At 41.7% G+C, this 24,405-nt stretch overlaps 1 protein-coding gene across 1 annotated transcript in view; it reads right to left on the bottom strand.

Moving 5' to 3' along the window:
* cacna2d1a (calcium channel, voltage-dependent, alpha 2/delta subunit 1a) overlaps positions 1-24,405 on the bottom strand; it is a 112,792-nt gene that overhangs the window by 63,020 nt on the left and 25,367 nt on the right. The window contains exon 3 of the mRNA XM_079656357.1: positions 22,424-22,540. Coding sequence (XP_079512483.1) covers positions 22,424-22,540 — 117 coding nt within the window. The remainder of the gene's footprint in view (positions 1-22,423; positions 22,541-24,405) is intronic.

The following is a 24,405-nucleotide window of genomic DNA, read 5'->3' as shown; positions in this document are numbered from 1 at the left end:
GATAAGATAAATCCCCAAGTATTCCCTCAGTATGACCAGTAACAGGTGATAAATCAGAAAAAAAATACATTAAATATGAGATACACCATTAATAAATCTATTCAAAATATATACATACGGTATGCTATTTAAGTTAATTGTGCAAAAATGTGTGCACAACAAAATATGTAATGGAACTACAGTATATACAACTTAAAATAACAAGTATTTATAAGACAATGTGAATGAATTATATAGTACTATTTAACATGACAGTGTTTTACAGTATATGAGCAGTGTGTGTTAGATACACACTATATGGAACTATAATACAGTGCTTTACCATGATGTAAAATATTGTATTTATTTATCGGAAAAAAATACTTTTAATAAATACTTCCCAAACCTGAAATTGATTAAGAGCACCAATAATAACACAACTTTTCAGTCTCCACCGTCACTATGCAATTGGACTGTTACTGAAGGAGGTAATATTTCAAAGTCCACTCCCAATATTAATCAAACTGCAACAAGCTAGTTACTCTGAGAGGCTCACTGTAGCGCGGGACGCCATCAGCATAAATTACCTCGCAGTGACAACCCTTTGGCATGTGACAAGTAGAGAAATGTATGTTGTTTATTCAGCAATTTGAGATAATACATTTCCTCAGTATTTCAATCAGAAATATTCATGGGAATGCCAAGTGACTGCATAATGGACGCCAGAACGCCATTGGAATTAGACCATTGTAGCACATGATAGTATGATATTCACTCGAGAGAAGCTGTTTTCTTCTTATTGTATGATTTGGTGAAATAATCTGTTAGTGAGGAGCTTCGTGAGCCTCTGTGTGTGTGTGTGTGTGTGTGTGTGTGTGTGTGTGTGTGTGTGTGTGTGTGTGTGTGTGTGTGTGTGTGTGTGTGTGTGTGTGTGTGTGTGTGTGTGTGTGTGTGTGTGTGTGTGTGTGTGTGTGTGTGTGTGTGTGTGTGTGTGTGTGTGTGTGTGTGTGTGTGTGTGTGCGTGCGTGCGCGCGCGCGTGCGTGCGTGTGTGTGTGTGTGACTGTGTGCCTACACTGTGATTAGGGTTTTAACAGCAGTGTCTAATGACTCACAGCATGTCACCCAGTGTCGGTTTAATAACGCACTTACAGACACTGGAGATCAGTGACTCCTCTGTAATTACGCACCACTACACACACAACACTTATCCAAAAGCTCAAGCTCTTGCTTTCATCCTTCTGGAACAATTGAATTGAATGCTACAAGAGAGGCAATTCTGTGAGTAACGCATGCTTTTGGTAAACGCAAATGAATGAGGGCACTTGAATTAAAGTTTTGCCATTTTGTTTAAATGTTAAGTGCATAAGAGGGCAAAAGAGAGAGAAAGAGAAGTGACTCATTTCGGTAGTGAGGAATCTGCTTTTGATGCCCACGTTGCTTAGCGACCAGGGTGCCATGGTAACCTGCCGCATCTGACTATGCACTGTGGAGAGCAAAACCTCCCATGCGATGGCAACACAAGAGACAAAAAACATTTAGTTAATTAGACTTCACAGCATAGCCATCTTTTCCTCTGCAAATAAGACGCAAATCTGCCTCTCTACGCTAATGCCAACCGCCCACTCACATTAGGAAACGTTGGTTTTCTATAGATGAAGACCCACGCAGAGGTTGATTTAAACCGATGTAAGAAGCCAAGGTTGGAAAACAACAGTTGTTTTTGTTTCCAAAATGGACACCAATTGTGGCTCAGACTCTGGTGGGCAGCCAAAGCCTTTTTGGATCTGCTGCCAAAGAGCTAATGCAATCCAAGGCCTAAAATAACCTCACCGATCAATATTCAAATAGCACAGGCCTCCGCTGTCTGTTCAGCCGTCCTGCATTGTCTCTCTAACGGTCTCCCTTCCTCTCGTGGGTGGTCCTATTATTTGCCTTCTTATTTTACCTCACTCTAGAAAAATTAGCTCTTGAAACAAAGAACCCCACTCTCTTTAATTCCTTGTATTCTTTTTCGTCTTCATTTTAGTCACATCTTCTCCGCAGGTCAGTCCGCTCTCTTCAGGCAGACTGTCTGGGAAGAGGGGGGGGGGGGGGGGGGGTCGTAATCCTCTTGGTTTTTTAATGTCAAAAGTAAAGGCTGAGGATGTGCCGCTACTTTTGCAGGGATCCTTTATTGGTACAACTGTCTTAACAATGTTCATATCCAGCATGATATGACAAAAAAAGACAACAGAATATACTGAGTTTATTATAAACGCATTGAATGACATTTTCAGAAAATCTTGTCCATATTGTATCGAAAATGGGGTTTGATTTCCTAACAATATTTAATAGTTAAAACTATAACATCTGATTCAGCCTACATCAAACTAATATTTTCTATCAGCGTTTTCTGACCTGTGACGTCAGTGCTTAACATTCACTCATTTGTGAAAACTGTCTTTAAATAGGAAGACATCAAATGTTGTTCTAAGGTTTAGGATTACAAATAGATACCAATTAAAAACACCAAATTATTGATCAGCCTGATGAAAAAAAAATCCTCTTTTTATTAAGAGCTAGAAACTATCCCAGCATATTAGCAGAGCTTGCCTTGCACCTATCCACTATTCATTTTAATTTTTAATTATCATATCCGGTAATCCTTTCTTGGCTTTTTAATGTCAAAAGCAAAGAGTGTGAGAATTTTAATTTACAAAGGACACACAAAGGATGTGCCACTTCTTTTGCAGTGATTTTATATTGAAACAACTGTCGTAACATTTTTATATCTAGTGTGATAGAACAAAGATGAGTGTTGAGTTGAGTGTTTTCTGAGCTGGGACTTCAGTGCTAACTATTTGCTAATTAAATAAGCTGTGAAAATTATCTTGAAAAAGAATTTAATTTTGTTCTAAGGTTTAAGATTATAAATATATACCAAAAGGGTCAGGAGGGTAAAAGAAACTAAGATATTTATGATCCAACATGTGTTATCATAAAAAGCTATGCCACCAGAGTTGAATAGATTATTAAAAAACAAACACAGTATTTCCGTTTAACAAAGCCAGTGTCCACCAAATGCATTTTAAAAAAGTATATAAAATACAGAACAATAAAAGTAGCCTAAATGAAAGCCAAAAGAAATGCAGGCAATGCATCTATTAATCTTTATTTGCAAATATCTTTGTAACATTGTAATCCTGCTAGTAATCCATATTTTCAAATTTGTAAGGGAATAGTTACCTTTTTTTGTATCCTGATTATGTATTCCTGTTACATGTAATCTGTTACTCCCAAAGCCTTGATACCTATTTAAACACACAATTATTGATCAGTCTGATACTAACTCCTAGAAGCTAGAAGCTAGTGAAAATATCTCAGCACATTGGAATTGCTTTCTCTTATCCATTTCTCTTTTTCATTATAAATGAGCATATCCGGACATCTCTGCCTTTGTCACTGTGGGAAGAAAAATGACCTATTCCTCTGGGGGAAGTTAACCACAGGGCCCAGCAGAGCATTGGTGAAGAGGACCGGTTCAATAATTGATGAGAACAAAGTCAGGGAGGAAGAGGGGGCTTAGAAACTAGAGATATGTCCTGTCAAGGCAGGTTAAAAAAAGAAGCTGAGGTCAATGTAATGAACACACAGATTTTAAGTGTGTAATATATGTCAGTTTATTCAATATATATCAACAGGTCACAGCTACACGATGGAGGCAGTTTGAGCGCACAGTGCAGTTGAGGAGGATCTGATTCAAAGACACAAAGAGAGACACGTTCAGATATAAGTGTGTATTGTGGGGAGCAGGTTTTTTCTCTCAGTCAGTTTCTTAGATTTTCCGCGACGGATGTGGGTGATGCGTCATTCCTTCTCAAATGCTGTTTTGTGAGAGGACACTTTGTACAGTACTTCTACTATTTCCTTTTACTTTAAGATCTGGCTGGTATAGATCACTCAATCAATAAGAGATTCTGCTTGAATTAGACCTTGAAATAAAATGCATTTTTTTCTTTATCCAGTTAGCGTATCCAGATACAAGTAGCCTGCTTGAAGTTGTTTTTTTGCAAATAAGGTGGCACGTGTAAAAAAAAAGAGGCTGAAGCAAGATAATCAGTACGGTGCAGTCTGGTTGCTTTTATCTATGGTAAATGGTGGATTTAGTAAAGAAAAAAAAATGCCAGTTTATTTTTAACACACTCTGATGCATTACAGCCATAACGGCTACAATCGCCCGAAGGGCAAAAATAAGAAGATAGATGCGACATGCAAGAGAAAGGGAGGGGATCACATTTTAAAACAAAAAGAAGAATTCATCATCATCCATATTCAAACTGTGCCACACAAACACACACACCCGAAAAATGAAGAAATAAGAAAGGACAGAAAGAGAGAACAGGGGAAAACAGGGCAAGGCAGAAATGGGAAAATAGGAATAAGGAGTGACAGAGAATCGGGGTGAAGTTATGGGAAGGGAAGTTGAGAGGGAGTTATGAGCAATGAGGATGGAAGGACAGGGTTGGAGGGAAGAATGAAAGAAAAGAGACACAGAACTGGAGGGAAAGCAGAGCATATGAGTCCAGAATGGAGATGGATTTTAGGGATGTGAACAACTCCCATTGTGGAATACACACACGTCGATATTTCCTATTATCAAAAATTAAATACCAGCTACAAAACATCTTTGTGAAAACTTTAGTTTGGCACTGCGGTGGTTCCTCTCCTATTGGGAACTCCAGATTTACTTGGCATTCTTTTAAGGACAATGCACACAAATGCAGAATGCTGTGGTGCAACATGGAAGAGGCAAATTATTTGATCGCCCGTGAGTAGCTAAAAACAAAGAAGTCAGATCGCCAACACTTTGAGTACATTAACATGACATGGTTAAAAGAGAAAGTTATACCTTAACAGCCTTTTCATGCTGTTAAAGGGGGACAGCAGGTCTAACCCCACACTCATCACATAGAAATAAACAGAGGAAAAGTATTTTAAGGTATCAAGTCAAATATGGCAGATATAAATTAATATTTGCAGGACATCTTTAATGGATTGGAGGCTGAACTGACAGCAGGCAGAGCGTGATGTCACATCGATATTAAGCTTTGTGAAAGAAGAATACAAATAGTAATAGTAGCAAAGCAAAAACAGAGCCACCTATTGACTGTGATGCATTATCGAGGTCTGTGGATTTGACTAAAGAGAATAGAATGTGTGTCAATATCTGCAGAAATGAATTGACTGTGCACAGAAACCAGAAAATTAGAAAAAAAACAATATAACTGGCCTAGAAAAACTGAAATGATTATAATTATTAATTTATACACACAGATTTGTGAACTGGAAAAAAATGTTCTCAAACTGATTTGATGCTGATCTTAAGCACCACTGACGTACTCAGCATTAGATGGTTCTCAAGCTCGTCTTATTTATTTTCATTCCAAATATTTTACCTCATGATACAGTACAAGTGCTGAGCAGATGTATTAATCTACATTTTGGAATTTACATCATTTTCATATTTCAATACCGTCAGTTGTGTACAACCCTTCCGAATTTTGCACATTTTCCACAAAGCTTCCTCTTTTATCTGGACAGCTTTCCACTTGTCATATCACTCCTGCACATCTTTTATTATATATATATATTTTTAAAGTATATCTATATTTCATGTGAAAATTGCCAAATTGTAATGTTATAATAGTGTTCTTAAAATTGTTTATTGTATAGTTGTTTCATTTTTTTGTCCTTTTCTTATAAATGTGTCTTCTTTGACTGTGTTTATATATGCATGCGCCATATACACCAAGGCAAATTCCTCGTATGTGTTAACCTACTTAGCAATTAACCTATTTCTGAATCTGATTCATGCACACACAATATGTAAAGAGTTTGGTGAAGTGTGTGTGTGTGTGTGTGTGTGTGTGTGTGTGTGTGTGTGTGTGTGTGTGTGTGTGTGGGTGTGTGTGTGTGTGTGTGTGTGTTTTCCAGCAATTGTTGGGAAACACAATCCCATTAGAATGATGGCTGCTGTCATTAACTTAATCATTTGCCCATCCTGTCGCCTCCACTCAGTCTCTGCTCTCTTGACATGCAATCTCTCAGATGTTGGCAGCTGTGGCTACTTACAGGGAGAAAAATCTTTTTAAAAAAAATTGTATGGCAAAGAATAGATCACGTTTATTAATATAATCATAGCACGGTCTGACTCTGTCTTGGGTTGCGTACAAGGCAAGAGTTTCTCAGCTGTTTCATGCAAGGTGTTAGAACTGGCAACCGTAGGGAAAAGAACATACTGCAACAGCCCTTACACACATTCTGATTAGAGCATCTAGTCCACACACACACACACACACACACACACACACACACACACACACACACACACACACACACACACACACACACACACACACACACACACACACACACACACACACACACACACACACACACACACACACACACACACACACACACACACACACACACACACACACACACACACACACACACACAAACAAACAAACAAACAAACAAACAAACAAACAAACACTTGTAAAGCATAGCCAGAGGAGACAATTTGCCCTGGCGTAAAGAGAAATGCGACCAGTCAGAGAGGCGGTGTCTATCCTGCTTATTTCAAGCGCAACACTGCCCGAACTGTACAGCTGCAGGGGGTGTGAATACCAGACCAGACCATCTCAGAGAGTGGTAAAGCGCACTGGCATGATGTCTTACAAAAGTCATCCATATTCAATACAGTTATGGCACATTTCCACTGCAGCGGGGTAGCCCCGTTTAAGCGTCCCTAAGCGTCCTCGCCCAGGCCTCGGGCTGCCTCGCTGGCCGTCCGAGGCCGTGGCGCTTCTCCATTGCAGTTTAGGACCTGGGGCAGCAACGCAGTGTGAGGCATCTGTGCAGAGATATCCTGGAACACTTTCACATTTTGAGTTGTTCCGTCGAGCTCCCGCTGGATTTTATCATCCCCAATGAGATGTAGGAACGTCGTCACCTCCTCGGTCGACCACGGTGTGCTTTTCTTTGACGTTGCCATTTTTGTAGCTCCTCCGTTTACAAAATGCTGTGTATAAAAATGCTGCAAGCTTGCTTCCAGATATATATATGCGACGCTAGGGATGATCTCGCGAGCGATCTTGTGACGATTCTCTCTGACCAATCAGCAGTCGAGAGTGTTGACGTCACTAGTTCAGCCCTGGCCCTGGCCGCAAAAAGAGGGAAAAAGTACCCGCTAGCCGGTGCTACGCTATATGGAAAGGCCACCAAAAACTGGCCTGGCTGCTTGAGGACGATTAAGGATGCTTAAACGGGGCTACCCGCTGCAGTGGAAATGTGCCATAACATCATGATGGAGATTCAAATATTAGACCCTCCAGAAAAACGCGATTCTGCGATCGCAGAATTTACCGCATAATCAGCAAAATGGCACAGATTTTTAAAAGGCTGCATAATCCCCGCATTTTTCCACACAAAGTTGAGAGAAAAAAAGTTAACTCGTCTTGACGTGACGTCATCAGCTCACGGATCACAGAATGTAAACAACACTGTATAGAGTGAACGTGTGGAGCTCACACGATAGAGAAAACACCAAGATGAAAAAATCGAATCCATCTCATTTACCGACGAACATTTCTACTAAAGACCGGGCAAAAAGTGGGGGGAAACTATTCTGCACCCCGTGCAACTGTGTGTTGGAGCATAAGAGAAAATCGACGGTGACGACCCACTTTGATTCATTCAAACATTCGAAAATGCTTTCTGCTGCTGCGGACAAGAAAGCCAAACAACTCACGTTCACCGAGGCATCAACCTCCAAAACCCTTTCGAGGGCTACAAGAAACGAAGTGAGTAGCCTACAAGATTAATGCTGGTCAGATAACGAACGAGTAAATGAAAACAGAATGAGGCGGAGAAGTGTGTGTGTGTGTGTGTGGGGGGGGGGGGGGGGGGGGAGATTAAAATAGCCCAATTGCTTTTACAATAAATAAACATTGAATGTGTTTAATTGAATAGTAAAGGGGTTTAACGTTAGTGGCAGGTTGTGTTTGAGAGAGAATAAATAAGACAGCCCAATATTTAAAAGAATTGTTATTCTTTTTCCCCGCATATTTATCATATTTCACAACTTTCCGCATATTTCGCAACTGCCCGCAATTTCACCGCATAAAATCACATAAAAACCCTGCATGTTTAATCGCATAATCAAGGAATTTAGCCCGCATAATCAAGGATTTTTGCCCGTGTTTTTCTGGAGGGTCTAAAATATAAGAGAAAGAGGTGAAAAGCAGCCTAACTTGTTGTGTAAATTGGTGCATTTTTACAAAAGTGTGCAATACACTGGAGAAATTGGTCCCACTACCACCAATAATCAAAAAACTGTTCCTCGCTGCATTAAATAAATCATTTGACCACTTTATGACGCCTGCTTTTCATTTTCACAGCAGTGTTATTCTATTTAAATGTTAAGTATAGTAGATATTGTTCCAAAAGATGTTGCTTTATTTAAGCAATTGTATGTATATTGATGTTGTGTTTTATACAAACTTATACAGACTTATTTAGGTAGAGGCTTTTAAATAAGCCCAATAGTTTTGTTGCCTCTTCCTGCACTGTTTGTCATGTGTTATCTGTTATGTCAATTGAATTGTGCGTTTCTGTTGCTTTAATACCAAATGGGTTATTCGCTGTCTATTCTTGCTGTCGGATTCCATGATTGCTTCATCATTGTATAATACAGAAGAGGGGGCAAGTTCAAGGAAAATGGAACTACCAAAAATGCCATTAGCTATATTTAATCAGAAAATACCTAGAGTTCTGTATCTAGATATTATTTTATGTTCATACAGCACATAGCAGCGCTGTGAGAACAAAAAGAGAGTGCTGCTTGTTGAATTGTGTATTAAAAAGACCGAGATCTTAATGGATGGGAGGAGGGGTGGGGGGGGGGGGGTTGTAATAGGCTTCTAGTTTTGTGTACGCTGCCTCATGAGAGGTGTGGCTTAGTGCACTCATGGACTTCCAAACACTCTCCCTCTACTCATCATCATTTCAAGCCATTCAATTTCTCTCAGATAGAGAGATATAACCTCGAACACGATCACTTGCCAACATGATAACGTCATGGGTGTAATCGCCTAAACGGAACAAGGAACGGACAGTGAAAGTACGGAGGAATTAAGAAGAGTGAAGGAAGAAATGCTGAAAACAAAGAAGAATATTTAAGAGGGTAAATCAAAAGGGAGGGATTATTTTCGGCACTAAAAATACTGAAACATTGATTTGACAAAAAAATTGGTTGAACTTAATATTGTTACTTTCAACAAACCTAATAGAGTTATGTGAAAGTTTTTGACATAATACATTTAATTAAAGAAAATGTTTTTAAAGTGTGTATATAACCTTTCTAGAGAAATAGTTGATTAGTTTAGCTCAGGTTAGACACAGTACATGGGCTGCAGTTGTCCTTTCCTTCCTTCAATTTCAATGCATGAGTCAGCTACTGTAAGTAGACACGCTATTTATGGTCCCTTACATAAATTCATGGCCATAAAGCTGGATCAAACCCACTTCATTATATAGAAGCGGACATAATGTACTGCAGCTATACCCAGCACCCAGCCTGTTTCCTCATCATTGCTAATGCATGGACGCAAGTAAACATACTTTTTTTCAAGGAATAAAGAACATTAGCATATGGCGTTTAGCTTTAAAAAAATCTTCCCTTCCTCCCTCGCTGTTTTCACACTCCCAGTAAAGAGCTTCAGTTAACTTGCACAGGTGGAACACACAGAAGATGGTGTTGGTAAAATGTAAGAAAAGAGCCTGTAGTTAAACATCTCTACTCCACTGCCATTCATTCACACAGCAGTCGTGATTCTCTCCCAAGGTGCAACACAACAACAGCAAGAGCTAATTGTGCATCATTCCCGGGCATTTATTGGGATGTAAGAAAAACAAAATGCTTGGCTGGACTGATGGGGTAATCAATGAGAACATAACTATGGCAACAGGCTTTAATTGGATATTTCTGGCTCTCGGAGACCGATTGATTGAGACCGGGAGCGCCTGAAGATCCAAATGTAGCTAACCTAATAGTGTTGTGCTTTAACTAAGGAGCAGTGAAAGGTTGTATGGATCAAATTAGCTTGTGGCCCTTGGTAAATAGGCTTGTAAACAAGACTAAGGGTGTACAGTCACACGAGCAGCTGATCGGAGCTTTACGTAGTCTGCTAACATCGGCATGCTAACAAGATGCTAATGTGCTGATGTTTCAACCCAGTCTCACGGCATTTCGTGTTATAGTCACGACATTTAATCTATTGATTTGTGTTCACCAACACGATTTTCCCCTTTTTTTGTGTCACACAGAACGATTTTAAAAGCAATGTATTTCTATTGGTAGTAGGTTTCGTGCCTGCAGCACGTCTTTTTCGGGTCTTGGAAGATCGGAAGCTGTGTGGTTCATAAAAACATTTTCTTACTCAATATCAAGCCACGATTATTGTTTTTATTTTAAATCGTATAATGTCTGACTTTTTTTGTCGTCCCTGAGGAAAATAAATGGGGCTCAGAATACTGAAATATGTATTTTAAAATATTTGTTTCTTCTAATTTGTTATTCTTTTCTAAATAACACACTGTTATTTACTCACATATAACACAAAATTATCCTGTTTTTTATTTATTTGTTTAATTCTATAATATTGGGCTTTTTTGCCGTCCGGAATCAGACGGCGATACACACCCACTGAGCTGATTACCCAATATCCTCAGCTATGGTTGAAGCTCGGTGATTGGATGTTTTAGCCGCAATGCACATTGGGATATGATGTTTAAAAGAAATAAAATCCGAAGACATTTAAAAAACAAATTATAATAATACTTTATTCCGAGTGTACTTGCTTTTCTCTTTGAAAGTCATCACATAACGGCATTGTAATACACGGTTCGGCTGCATTAAATATTACACATCTGCCTTAGTTCTTTATTTATAGAGCCCTGATGAGAAGACTTCTAGACAAACTGGAAGAACGATGGTTACGTCTGTAACTACGGTTCTATGAGTCCCGGATGACCGCCAGAGGCGGTGCTTTAGCACTGGATATGTCCATCGTGCGCATGCGCAGCTCGAGTAGCAATAACAACAAAGTCACCTGTGACCAGAGGTCGCGTTAACCGAATATTTTCCATCAATGACGGATTTTTTCTAACAATGAAGGAAAAATCTGAAAGCAGTCCGTCATTTTGACAGATTAGAACACAACTCGGAACAGCGCCAAAATGTCCACCAGCGGCCCACATTATATTACATCCTTAGTGGCCAGGTAGACTGAAGGCGATCTACTGTACTCTACTGTAGTCTGTAACTATTATTTAGTCATTCACACCCCTGTCCAGTTGGTGGTGACTGGTGAGTGTGTGTACATATTGTCTAGTCCTGTTTTTTAACTCGTTGATTACCTCGTTGTTTAACCGACTTTAGCAATTGCAAAATGTCAAGGCAGCTGATCGTCCGAAGCTTTTTTAATAAGCCCAGTAATTGTGATGGTGTGGATAAACGAGGTTAAAAAAGAGGGATTGATGTGGTGGAGGATGAAGGACAAGCCAGTAAGACTAAAACTGACAACATTCAGCCAGCGGCAGAGGGGCAAGCAAGTGGCAAGGAGTTCAAGCGGGAGTACCAGGTTCAGTGGGAGCAAGAGTTTAAGTGGCTGAGGAGGGAAGATGGCAAAATGTTCTGCGACATCTGTAGAAAAGCTAAGATGAGTAACGGATTTGTCCGAGGGTGCACGACGATGCAGAAATCAGCATTCAGGCTAGCGTTCAGGCTAGGCTACAGCAGGTCGGTTGTTCTTGTAAATGTTTTGTTCATATTTTGATTGTAATTGTCTCATTTAAAACGATGGCATTGTTCATATTTGCTTGTTTAGGCACAATGGTCGCAGTGTTTTTAGTGGCCTCTGCCCCCCTCTGCTGTGCTGTCAGTGCAACAAAAAATAAATCATTCATGTTCGTGTTGACCTGAAAAGTGACCACACGGTCGGTTTCTCTGTTCTTTTTTTGTTTCCTCCATGCCCTTAAAAGTTCTGTATGAATCATTAAAAAAAATGAATGAATGAACATTTGCTGCTCACTACCCAAACATAAATACGTCTCATCTCATCATTAAAACATGAAAAACCACTGCCTGTGACCCACGTGACACCAGCTATATCTGCCGGTGTTGTCAGAGGATCTGTTCCCAGAATCTTCTCGCGACCACACAAGAATTCTGAGTTACAGGATACTCTGGCAGTCATCCGGTACTCATAGAACCGTAGTTGCAGACGTAAATATCGTTCTGTCAGCACATCGCTCAACTTCTTTCAACTGCCCGTCACAATCACGTTCTCATGTACAGTATCTACACATACACACACATACTGCAGGTTAAAGGGAAACTTAGAGGACATAATTACCTACAAATGACTTCAAATTCATTGATAGTCATAATGTCTGCTGAGTACTTCACATGAAGCCAACTCCAGGGGTCGAGATAAGGTCCACTGACCATAGCAAGAAGCCGGTGTGTTAGAGTTGTTCTGCATGTGACTTTTTCAAAAAAGCCCCATTGGCTTCAAGCAAGAAGGGTGAGCCATTAGAACAGGTGTCTAATTTTGAGTGTGTGTGGGTCTCCAGTTATGCTCCATTAAAGAAGAGATGCTCCATGCCACCTTCATTAATAATTCATTATTAAATGTCATATTTACATAAACATGCTACAGCACACTCTCGTCACATCTACTCTTTGAGGAATATAGTGTTGCAGAACACACAACCTATGTTGCTAATCCAAGTGTTTTTAGATAGAGACAGCTTTTGTTATGAACTAGCCGACACTAATTATGTTTGCAGAGCTTCTTTATGGAACCCTAATGAGGAGAGAAGTCACAATAAAAAAGTGCCTAACCACATAGTAAAAGAGATTAGTCCCTTTACTGTCCTGTAGCAGCTTAGAGGTTTTTACATGGGGTCAGCTTGCACAGTAATAAAACGATAGTTACGTCTGTAACTACGGTTCTATTAGTCCCGGAGAGGCGGTGATTTAGCACTGGATATGTCCATCGCGCGCATGCGCAGCTCGAGTACAAATAACAACAAAGTCACCTGTGAGCTGTGACCCACGTAACAAAGGCTATATCCAACGCGTTACAAAAGTAACGGAGTTACAGTAATATATTACTTTTTGCTGTAACGAAGTAATGTAACGCATTACTAATGAAATGTGGGTAATATATTACCCATTACAATGCTCAGTAACGCAGTTATAACACATTTTAACCCGAAATGAAATGGTGTTTTGTTTTTTAAGAACTAACATCGCGAGACATTCCGACACCAGAGACAAATTGTTCGGGTAGATTAGTAAACCTGGCGTTTACCCTGCAGGCTTCGCGTCGGGATCTTCGGGGTGCATAGGCATGCATTGCACCCCCAGTTGAATGTCAATATGCAACCTCTATTAAAAAAAGAGAACGGACCGAAAAATACAAGAAAAAATTGTGTCAGGTGCACGTGGCGTGACCTGCTCCGCTGCGCGTGCATCTTTTCCAAAGTGCTTCCACAGCAGTGACACAAATCTGTGGATAATCATTTTTACGAAAATGGTTAAAGCAACCATCACTAAACGCCAGCAACACTACATCTACTGCAGACAGTAGCAACAGGTCAGATGCGGACATCACGTTACCCTCCGTTGTGGACACTAGCTTACTCCCGCCTGACTTGCCGCCTGACTTGCCGCCTGACAGCCGCCGCTCTGCGGCCCGCAGGTGCCAGGATACCACGGCAAAACAGAGCCTGCCCAGGTATATCTAAACAAGTACCCGTCTGTACAGTGGAGTCAGGCGGTCATTTTGCAGTTTGTGGTATAAAAATAGGGCTAGAATTTTCATGTGAAAATAGTGCCATATTCTGCCATGCCTGTAGAAATGTTGGGTCAAAAATAATGCATACAATAGCACAGATGCCTTCACCACGAATGGCTACAAAAATATCTCATGTCCCAAGCTTATCAACAAGCTAATGTTGCAGCTGAAATGTTCTCCATGTCACAAAGTCAACCTCACATGATGATGTGAACCAGTTTTCAAGCACAGTAAATATTCTCTTCCCAGAGTATATGATGGGACCAAGGTGATGATTTAGTACATGGTTTTAATAATACTTTTGCCTTTCAATGTTTGCCATTTCAAACCATGAACTGGTTTAAATAATATTTGCCTTGATTTGCCAGTTTGGGCATTGGCCTGTCATCAGATTTCATTTTTATTTGCTGCTGCCTGTAGCGGAAGTTTAGTAAAATTATTTTTGATGAAATACTCCAAATCTCCACCCTCCATAATTGCACTTGCTTCAGTTGCTTGCTACTTTTTAAGGGTGGTGATGAAAGTTACAGTACGAACTGAAGTTGATGCGATTTGATTGGATCGTGAGGCATGACGTGAGCCTCATCTGATTGGTCAATCTCTCGATTTGTTTTCACCAAGGGAAGCCAATTTCGGCTAGCCTCCTCTCGCAACAGAGAGTGCAATCTACTGTTTCGCCATAACATCTAGGGGGACGCTGTTTCACTCTTTGTAAAATACTCAATGAGAATGGGGGAGAAACTAAACAAAGTGTTTTTATTTATTTATTAAAATTATAACTACAATCCAAAAAAGCAGGGGAAGCCAGGCTTCCCTTGGCCTTCAGGAGAAAATGCCACTGAGCTGGTTCTTCCACCAGCTCAGCTCAATCCCTCATCATGAACGCAGGAGGCTGGCTGTATATCTGAACTCGCGCCCTCATCATTCTCTTCATCATCTTGCACTTGTTCTAAGCTGCTACTGATAGTGCTTGGAGCAGCGCTGCTGCCAAAAAGGTCTGTCAATTTGCGACATGTATATGCTTCACCTGCGAGTGACTTCACCTTTTTGTCTCTTGTCTTCTCGGCCCCACCTTTTTCTTTTCTTTTTCTTTGATTTTTATCCATGTTTTTTCATTCTCCTTGTCTGCCGCGGCGTCTAATCCCTTCTCTTCGTGTGGCCGGTCTTTTTTCTTCTTCGTGTGTGATTATTTGACAGATAAGAACCACACAACTGCATTAGTGGCCGCTGTCGCCCTCTGTCGGCCGTCAGCGCAACTTAAATGATGACGTTAAACAATTTTTTTTTAAAAAGGGCCAGCTGGCCAGCCGTCAATGGCCCTTGAAGACCGGCCGTTCTTTGGTTCTCCAGATTCTACAGATGGCCAGTCCGCCCCTGTCTGGCAGTCATCCAGGACTCATAGAACCGTAGTTACAGGCGTAACTATCGTTCTATTTTGTCCCTACTGACTGCCAGAGGCGGTGCCTTACCACTGGATGACTTATACTAACCATGTCATGAATAATCCAAGTCGTTGCTCACTAATGGAAGAAGCGGAGCTCGGCAAAGGGACCACACCCAAAGGATGGGGAGTGGCGACATTAACCCGAGAAAAAACGGAGAATGTGCCAGAAGACGCCCACGACGTCGCGGCACAGATGGTCTCCAGGGGCACCCCTCTCAGAGAAGCCCAAGATGTTGAGATGCTCCTTGTAGAGTGGCATCTCAGCCCTGATGACAGGGGGCGGCCACTGGCCCCATACAGATGTAGTGATTAATTTCAGACAGTTTGAAACGCGAGGGCCGTGATTGGTACGTGATCTGCCCTCGCTCAAGGGAAAACCTCCAGCTTGACTTGAGACCGCCCCCGTGATAGATAAATGTAATTATAATGAAGCCAGCTGCAATGGATCATTGATCCACCAGGGGGTGCAGTGGGGTTCCACACTGGAGCTCATGTGAAATAAAGTCAGATTCAGTACGCTGGATGTACAGCGGAACTTTGTTAAGATCCATATGTCACGGATATCATACTCTGTGCTAAATAAGAGACATGTAATCATTTACAAAACATCACCATGTTGTTATTTAACAAAATAATGTTGTTTAGTCGAAAAAAACGAACGGGAGGAAATGCAGCCCGGCTCTCGATTTTTAATCCTAATTTAATCATCATCTTCACCACGATCATTTATGTTTATGTTCACCGAATTGACATGAAATCACTGACACATATGAATATACTGTATTCAACTTCATTAAAACGTTATTAACGTGCCTAAACTCAGTAATTCACTAAAAATATTTATATTTTAATGGAGCCTCGTCGGCAGATCAGGATCCCAACGCGCAGCGGAGGGATATTGGTCTGCATGACGGGTGTTATTTTCCCCATAAGGAACAAGTCGCTGCAAATTATCCCGCTTATTACATGGCCACATTCTCAACAAAGTAACGACATGACTCCCAATATTAATTTAAATGCTTTTATGGATTTAGAAAATGTTTTTATTGATTTAAAAAATAGTTGTATGTATTGATTTAAATTGACATGCATCCGATAAGAAAAATAGTCCCTTGTTGCCGTTTTTTAAACAGTGTGAATGAAACGGCAGCTCTCTCCCCCCTCCCCCCCTTATCTTTCCAGCAGCTAAATGAACTGTAGGTTACTCTGAGTGACAAGCTTACAATAGACACAACACTGTCATTGCAAGTGACCCTCAGTTAGTTGACTTTTATGTTCAACTGCTAAATTCGTTACTGATAAAAAAGGTCTTCTACTGTACCTAATTACCTTAACACTAGAACCGCCAGAGGTTTTTGTATAGGCCTACCTAAAACCGTCAAATCCCGCTATTAGAATGCAATTTTTAACAACATAGGGTGCTACATAACACACTTTCAGGAAAAGTCACGGACTGGGAGACTTTAATATTTTATTGAAAAAAAGTGACATTGCACACACACAACACACATCACACAAATTGACCCGATTGGTGGTTCTAGTGTTAAATGAACTCACTAATTAATGAAACCAGTTCAATACGCATTATTCTTATTCTTATCATTCTTTATGAGTGCAGAAATAGTCTTAAAATCAGATCTGTTCTTTAAATGAAATCTGACGGCAGGCAGTTAGCTCTGATCACCTATGATAAATGCGCCACACCTAATCGCTGGCCATTCAGCCACAGAGCTCCCTCTATACAAATCAAACTGTAGACGGTGTGAAAGCACCTATTGTTTTAAATAATGGTCGGAATGTGACCTGTGAGCCTTCTGAATTACCGTGGGACAGACAGCACATTCTAAACTAAAATGTTCAATCAATACAATAAAGTAACATCTTATCTTATCTTAATAATATCTTCATATTAATAATAATAATAAATCATAAAGTATGTGTCCGAAAGGGAGCAGGAGGAGGCAAACACAAAAATATACAAAACATATACTGCATATTAAAGCAAATGATTGTAAAGGTAAAAGTAGGAGCATAACAAATAAAAAGTGTAATGTAAAGATTTACATTATTATTATGATTATTTAATATATAAAGACTATATATTATTGAATTACAAGATTAGATATACTTTAGTATAGTATCTAAAATATTGATGCGTTCAAATGCTCTTCAAAACACAACTGAAAGTCCATGAAACTTGTCTTTCTGTATTTGTGAATGAAGCGCCATCTCCTGGTTAAAACCTGAAATGGAAAATCTGGCAACGCCCTCTTGGAAAATAGTGGGAGGGCTTAACATTCCTCTATACTGGTCTTAGGCAGGTCGTAGGCAGGAAGCTGTAAGCTGGAGTCTGAAATGAAGTGCTACATCTGTAGGCATGTGAGATGGTATCGACAACCCAGTGGGGCGGCCCTAAACCTAACCCATGGCAAACGAAGAGCTGCTCCGACTGCCGTAACAGGCAGTAGCATAGATATACGCCTTTAGGGCACCCACAGGGCACAGCAACTCCGACTTGCCATTCTCCTGAATGTCAAAGCGTGCCAGCTGGACAGGCTGATTGAAGTGGGTTTGTGGAAGCACCTTGGCAGGAACGCCACATTTGCCCAAAGGGCAACACCTGAGAGTGCCACCTCAGGCATGTATCGCTCATAGAGAGGGTATGCAACTCCCCAACTCGCTTCCCTGAGGTTATGGCAAGCAGAAATGCTGCCTTTGTGGACAGCCACTTAAGCCCCACCTGGGCCAGGGGCTCGAAGGGAGGAGATGATAGGGCATCCAGCAGCAGGGGCAGGTCCCGAGCCGGAGCCTTCTGGGTGCTAGGGGGACGCTGCCGTAAAGCCCCTCTCAGGAAGAGGGACACCGACCTGTGACACCCCACCGTGGCGCCGTCGACCCGAACATGTCGGGCAGGAATAGCAGCCACCTAAACTCTCAAAGTGGTGTGAGAACGTCCACTATCTAGAAGGGACTGCATTCTGGGCAACAGTGGGCATGTGCGTGAGTGCAAGCTGCACAGCCCGAAGCTCTAGCACGTCCAGCACCCTGAACCGTCCTGCCCTGCCACACTGCACCCCACTCTGAGAGACCTGCATCTGCAGTGACAGTCTCCCGGCGGGATGGGATGGCGCCCCTGGGCACGGCCATCAAAAGATAGGCCCTGTCCCTCCAGCGGGACAGAGAGTGGAGGCACCGCTGAGACACCCTGACTCTTCTGTGCCTGTGCCACTTGGCGTCCAAGTGAAAGGCTGTTCAGCCACATATGCATGGGGCGCAGCGACAGCAGGCCTAAGAGCACAACGGCTGAGGCAGCCGTCAGTCCGCCCTAGAGCCGGAGGAACTGAATGTAAGGTACCATCTTGCCCAGCCTGAAGATGGGAAGAAGGTGGAAAATGTCGTCCACACGACGAGGTGAGAGGTAGGCCCTCATGGCGGCTGAATCTAGGACCATCCCCAGGTAAGTGACCTGTTGGGAAGGATCCAGGAAACTCCTCCCGGTGTTACTATTAGACCCAACCGGGCTACGTGAGATAAAAGGCGAAACCAGCCACTCGTCTAAATACGGCAGGACCTTAAAGCCCTGCGCCTGCAGGGGTGCGAGAGCTGCCGCCACAACCCTGGTGAACACCCTTGGAGAGAGGGAGAGACCAAAGGGAAGCACACGGAACTGATAGTGTCGGCCCTGAAAGGCAAAACTCAAGAACTTCCGGTGGTGAGATGCATCCCTCAAGTCCACGGTTGCGAACCACTCCCCCTTTGCATGTGCTGCGTTCAGCATATGGAATGGCAGCACCTTCAGGAATCTGTTCCTCCTCTGAGGTGTCCAAGATCAGACGAAATCCGCAGACTTTCTTGCTCACGAGAAAGTACGCCGAGTAGAACTCCACGGGCTGAGCAGAGGGTCTACTGGCCCGATTGCGCCCTTGGCCAAGAGGACGGACAACTCTTGGGCCAGAGCTAAGGACTTCGCCGGATCGCAGACAACTGTCATTTTGACCCGGCCAAAGGCTAGGGGCCGGAACTGCAGTTCGTACCCCTGGGTTAAGGTGGAACCACCCAAGGGTCCGAAGTACAGGCAGCCCAGTAACTGAGCTGCTGCTGGAAAATCAGCCGACGACCGGCCCCAAGACTTCGGGGACCAGCCCCCCGGCCTCCAGAGCCCCTTGGGGGGCGCCGGTAAGGCTCTGAGGCTGCCTAGAAGGCCATCGACAGGGGGCACGAAAGCCACCGGGAGGCAGTTGAGTGGGCCGCTGGAACCTCCGCAGACCACCACTGTAAGCTGGTGGCTGAGTGCAGCTGCTAGAGGGGCCCCTGGGCCTGCTGGGAGGGGGCACAGGCCTATGAAGATCCGAGAGCTGCTGCCTGGTCCGCCTAACTTGGGCAGCACGCTCCAGTGCCTCCAGGGCAGCTGCCCCAAACAGCTCCCCTGGCTCGACGGGCACACTACAGAGGTCATGTTTCAGACAGTGGTGACTGAGCAAGCCAGACTTGGAGACTAGTCTGCACCAATAAGGACATAACTCGTCCCAATTCCCTAGACATTAGGGCAAAGGCTGGCAGTGATGCATCACTGAGACCCAGCAAAGAAGGCTCGGCCGGAGCCTGCTGCAGAGAGGTAGAGACAGCCAGCATCAGATGGGAGAGGGAGTTCCTGTTATGAACCATGCGTGCCGCTGTCTCGTAGGCCTCACAGAGCAGTTCGTCTGTGACCCTGCACTGAGGCCGAGGGCACTTGGCATCAGGCCTTGGAGCCTCATCAGGAGCCAGAATTGGGGAGGCGATGGCAGGCTCAATGGATGGCAAGCGACCCAGCCCCACCCTCGCCGGATCCTGCATTGCTAAAACATCCAATCACAGAGCTTCAACAATAGCTGAGGGATCTTGGGTAATCAGTTCAGTGGGTGGGCATCGCCTACGTCTGTTTCCGGTGACTTTATTGTGAAATTCAGTTCCTGACGGATGGCAAAAAAGCCCGATATTATAGAATTAAACAAATAAATAAAAACAAGGATAATTGTGTGTAAATAACAGTGTGTTATTTAGAAAAGAATAACAAATTAAAAGGAAAGGGATTTCAGTATGCTGAGGCTCTGAGCCCCATTTATTTTCCTCATGGATGGCAAAAAAAGTCAGACATTATACGATTTAAAATAAAAACAATAATCGTGGCTTGATGATGAGTAAGAAAATGTTTTTATGAACAACACAGCTTCCGGTCTTCCAAGACCCGACCGAACAAAAAGACGTGGTGCAGGCACGAAACATACTACCAATAGAAATACATTGCTTTTAAAATCGTTCTGTGTGACATGAAAAAAAGGGGGAAATCGTGTTGGTGAACACGAATCAATAGATTAAATGTCGTGACTATAACACGAAATAGCGTGAGACTGGGTTGAATGTTTAGCAGGTCATCTATCACCATCTGAGTTTAGCAACTAGCATGTAAACATTGGTTAATACTAAACACAAATGTTTAAAATGTAATACTAAACTATCCAACAGTGGATGCATTGGTATCAAAAATAGTCTGAATCTCAGAGTGGCCCAGCAGTCATAGTCAGAGGTTCTCGCAAGGGTAAATCCATGAATGTCCCAACAATATGTGTTGCCAATTTCTTTATAGGGGATAATGAGATAAGAGATAACTGACCTGCAGGGTGTGCTTAATAAACGACCAGGGTGTCACCAAAGTAAATAGGCAACATGGTAATCTGCAGTGGTGTAGAGTAACGCCTAAAAAGTAGATTTACTCAAGTACTATACTTAAGTACAATTTTGAGGTACTTGTACTTTACTTGAGTGTTTCCATCTTTTGGTACTTTGTATTTCATTACAATTGAGAGGTGTACTTTTAATCCATTACATGTATTTAATAGCTTTAGTTACTTTTGCAGATTTAAATTAATGATGTGAAATATAATCAACTCTTAAATCAGACTTTAGTTCCACCTGGAGTAAATTCACAAGCTACCCTGCAGTATACAAAGTCATTAAACTAGCTGCACCTTTACCAGCATTGATAACACTTTAATGATCAATAATAATAAAACATATCATATACAGTATATTATTCTGAAATGGGCCAATATGCATAACGATTACTACCATTAGAACTTTAAGTTTATTTTTGTTACAGAGTACTTTGATACTTCTACTTTTACGTAAGGACTAAATCTGAGTTATTTTCCCACCTCTGGTAATCTGGTAGTTATAGAGTAAACTATAAACAGTCGTCAAGAGATTTCACTAAAAGATGAAAATGTCCATTGGCTGGTGGGGCTTTATCCATATTCAGCCAAAATGAATAATCTTCAGTCTCAGCTAACATGTCTACGATTTGTCAGAAGGTTGTATAAAATAAACAGATTCAACTTAAGATATGCGGTGTGTTTACAAAAGCAAAGGAACACAATCCGACAACCTCACAGCTCTTCCAAGGTCTTTGAATGGCTTTGTCCGACATTCAACAAGAATAATTCAGCCACTTGTGGTAAGCACTGCAGGCAACACTTGAAAATCAAATAAAAGCATTTCCAGCTTAGCCTTCAAGCATTTTCTCTCCGTTAGAATCAGAAAGATTACCCATGGAAGCAGCAGGTATGAATTATGAAGAAGGGCAGATTTGTTTCAGTCATCCCAAGGAAAGACAAAATATTGCTGAAAGTTGAAACTAAACAGCGTCATCTGTAATATAATACATTTCAAAACATGCATCATATCCACACATGTTTTCCCCAAATGTTTTAAAAAGAAATTACGTAGCAAGCCGGACTGGTAACTTTGAATTAAGTCATCTAGCTGGAGGATGTCGGCTCATGTTAGATCAGTGCATGGCCTGAGGCAGTGGCTGTTTCCAGTGTCCGCTCTGTCGTGAAATGAGGAGGAGCAGATTGTTTCTGTGGGTTTCTGTAGAAGAGAGACGCTAGGCCTGGTCTCACAGACAGACTAAAAACGCATTTTATATTCCTATTTTAAACAAAAAATTACAGCTTTTATAACAAAGAGGAAGCAATACCTAAACACCTCAATTCTCTTCAACACAGAGTTGCTACATTCAAATGTCCCATTTTCGTGTGTCACACTCACCTTCAGAGCTTGGGAGCGGTTAGCCAGCAGCTTCTCTATATTCCCAGCAGCTGTGGCAACCAGTTGCTGTGCGTTGTTGGTCTCAATGCTGAAGTGAGGTCTGTGTTTATGATATATCTGGGACAATAAAAAGAGAAAAGCACGGGTAAGAGATAAGCATAATTAAACTGGACAAACAATGTTGAGAGGAAGCACAGACTCCCTCACTAACATTTGGCTAAGCCATTTGTTTGTAAAGAAAGGTAGGCATTTTACCTCTTTATTTCATTTAATCAATACATAGGCAAATACATATACATTGCATTTAAATTCATTTAACTTCTGAAAATGATGTTTAAAAAGATACACATTCATGAAAGTGGTCACGATTTCCTCTGTTTCAGTCCTGGAAGCCATCTTGTGACAGTGCTCATAGGGGGGGGGGCCGCCTCCAAAGTACTCATTATATGTTTTGTAGGAGTAAGTGGAGTCTCAAATGTCATTGGTTAAATAATATGAGATGTAATGCTGGCCAATTAACTTAAAAAAATCAGTTTTTTGGCAGAATTGTTTTGTTTTGGATCTACGATATTTTTGTAAATACAATTATTAATTGACTTAGGCTTTGAGGATTTTGTTAGATGTAGGAACCAATGTTTATTTCTCTGTTTAATTTACTCTCATTCTGATTTGTGATCTGATTGGCCAGATTGAATTGTGAAGGCGGGCTGTCTGCTATAAATGTGACTGGAAAGAGAGGGGAGAGAATTGGAATTGTTCCTTTTGTCAGTGAAAGAGCAGGTAATAATTCTGTAAAATACCGTTTTTTTGTTGAAGGCTTGAAATTCCACTCAGAAAACCCTCTCTCCAATTGTGATGTTTTATCACCTGCACCTCACATTACAACAACTGTCTTTGCCGGAAAGTCTTTATCAGCTAGAAGGTGTTCACTGAAAACAGACCTGATTTATAAAGACCCCAGGCTGTGTTGGAGGGGGATTTGATTTGTTCAGGTAGTGGTGAGTCAAGGTAATCCCACTCAAAAGAAGGGCAATTTGAAAAATAGATTCTTGAGTTTGAAGGGTTGTCAGACACCACACCGCTCAGCAGTTCAAGCCTGGCGCATGGACCCCTGAGCCACCAGGGAACACTATGCAACTGCATGCCTTTGATTGGCCCACGCCGTAGTTGCTTTGTGTTACATCAATAAATGAGCAAGATTTTTTTGTCAGGTGACCCTGCAGTGCCATGGCAGCAGTCCATTTAAAATGAATGAGTGAGCTGTGTGATGATGACATGTGGACAGGATGGGAGGTGAAACGGTCAAAGGGTGTGGTGCCTTATTCCTATAAACGGTCATCCCCAGACATTTGATTTCAACATTTTGTTCCAATAACAAACATTAAGAGTGGCGTGTTCTACCCCTTAAACTGACTTTCTCAGCCTTCAGATATTTTCCCATCTACAGAATGACTGCATCTGACGCTGAGAATGTTTTTTTGCATCTGTGGTCAGCTTCTATTCTTTGTCAGATCCCACTGACCCAGGCACAATGATTTAAAAAAGGAAGCAACATGTCCACTGATTAAATTGCAATGTCAGGTTATGTAACGTGTTATGGAATATGTTCCAGCAAAAGAAATAAGACACACAAATGCCAAACAGCCAATTATTTAGCAGCCTAGAGGGGTTTTATTATCCCACATTCAAACCACAGAACTGAGGCGCGTGCATGTATTTGTCTTCATCCCCCAGGCATCTGACGGATTTTGTTTTTATTAAAATATTAGTAATACTCCTGATTTTAGATTACATTATGACAAAGTATCAGCAGGATTTGTCTTAGTATTATCATTCTTAATCTATATTTTAAAAACTTAAGGTGACAATGTTAAGCTTTAGATTTGGAGTTCCTTCATTAAAAATAATAGGATTCCCAGTGACACAACTGTGCACATAACAGTCTACAAATCGTGCCTTTAATTGACATTATTAGAAGGTTT

Source organism: Notothenia rossii (assembly GCF_949606895.1).
Source record: "Notothenia rossii genome assembly, chromosome: 10".
NCBI classification, from domain to species: domain Eukaryota; kingdom Metazoa; phylum Chordata; class Actinopteri; order Perciformes; family Nototheniidae; genus Notothenia; species Notothenia rossii.
Note: the sequence above shows the minus strand (reverse complement) of the source record. Positions and strands in the feature narration are given on the sequence as shown.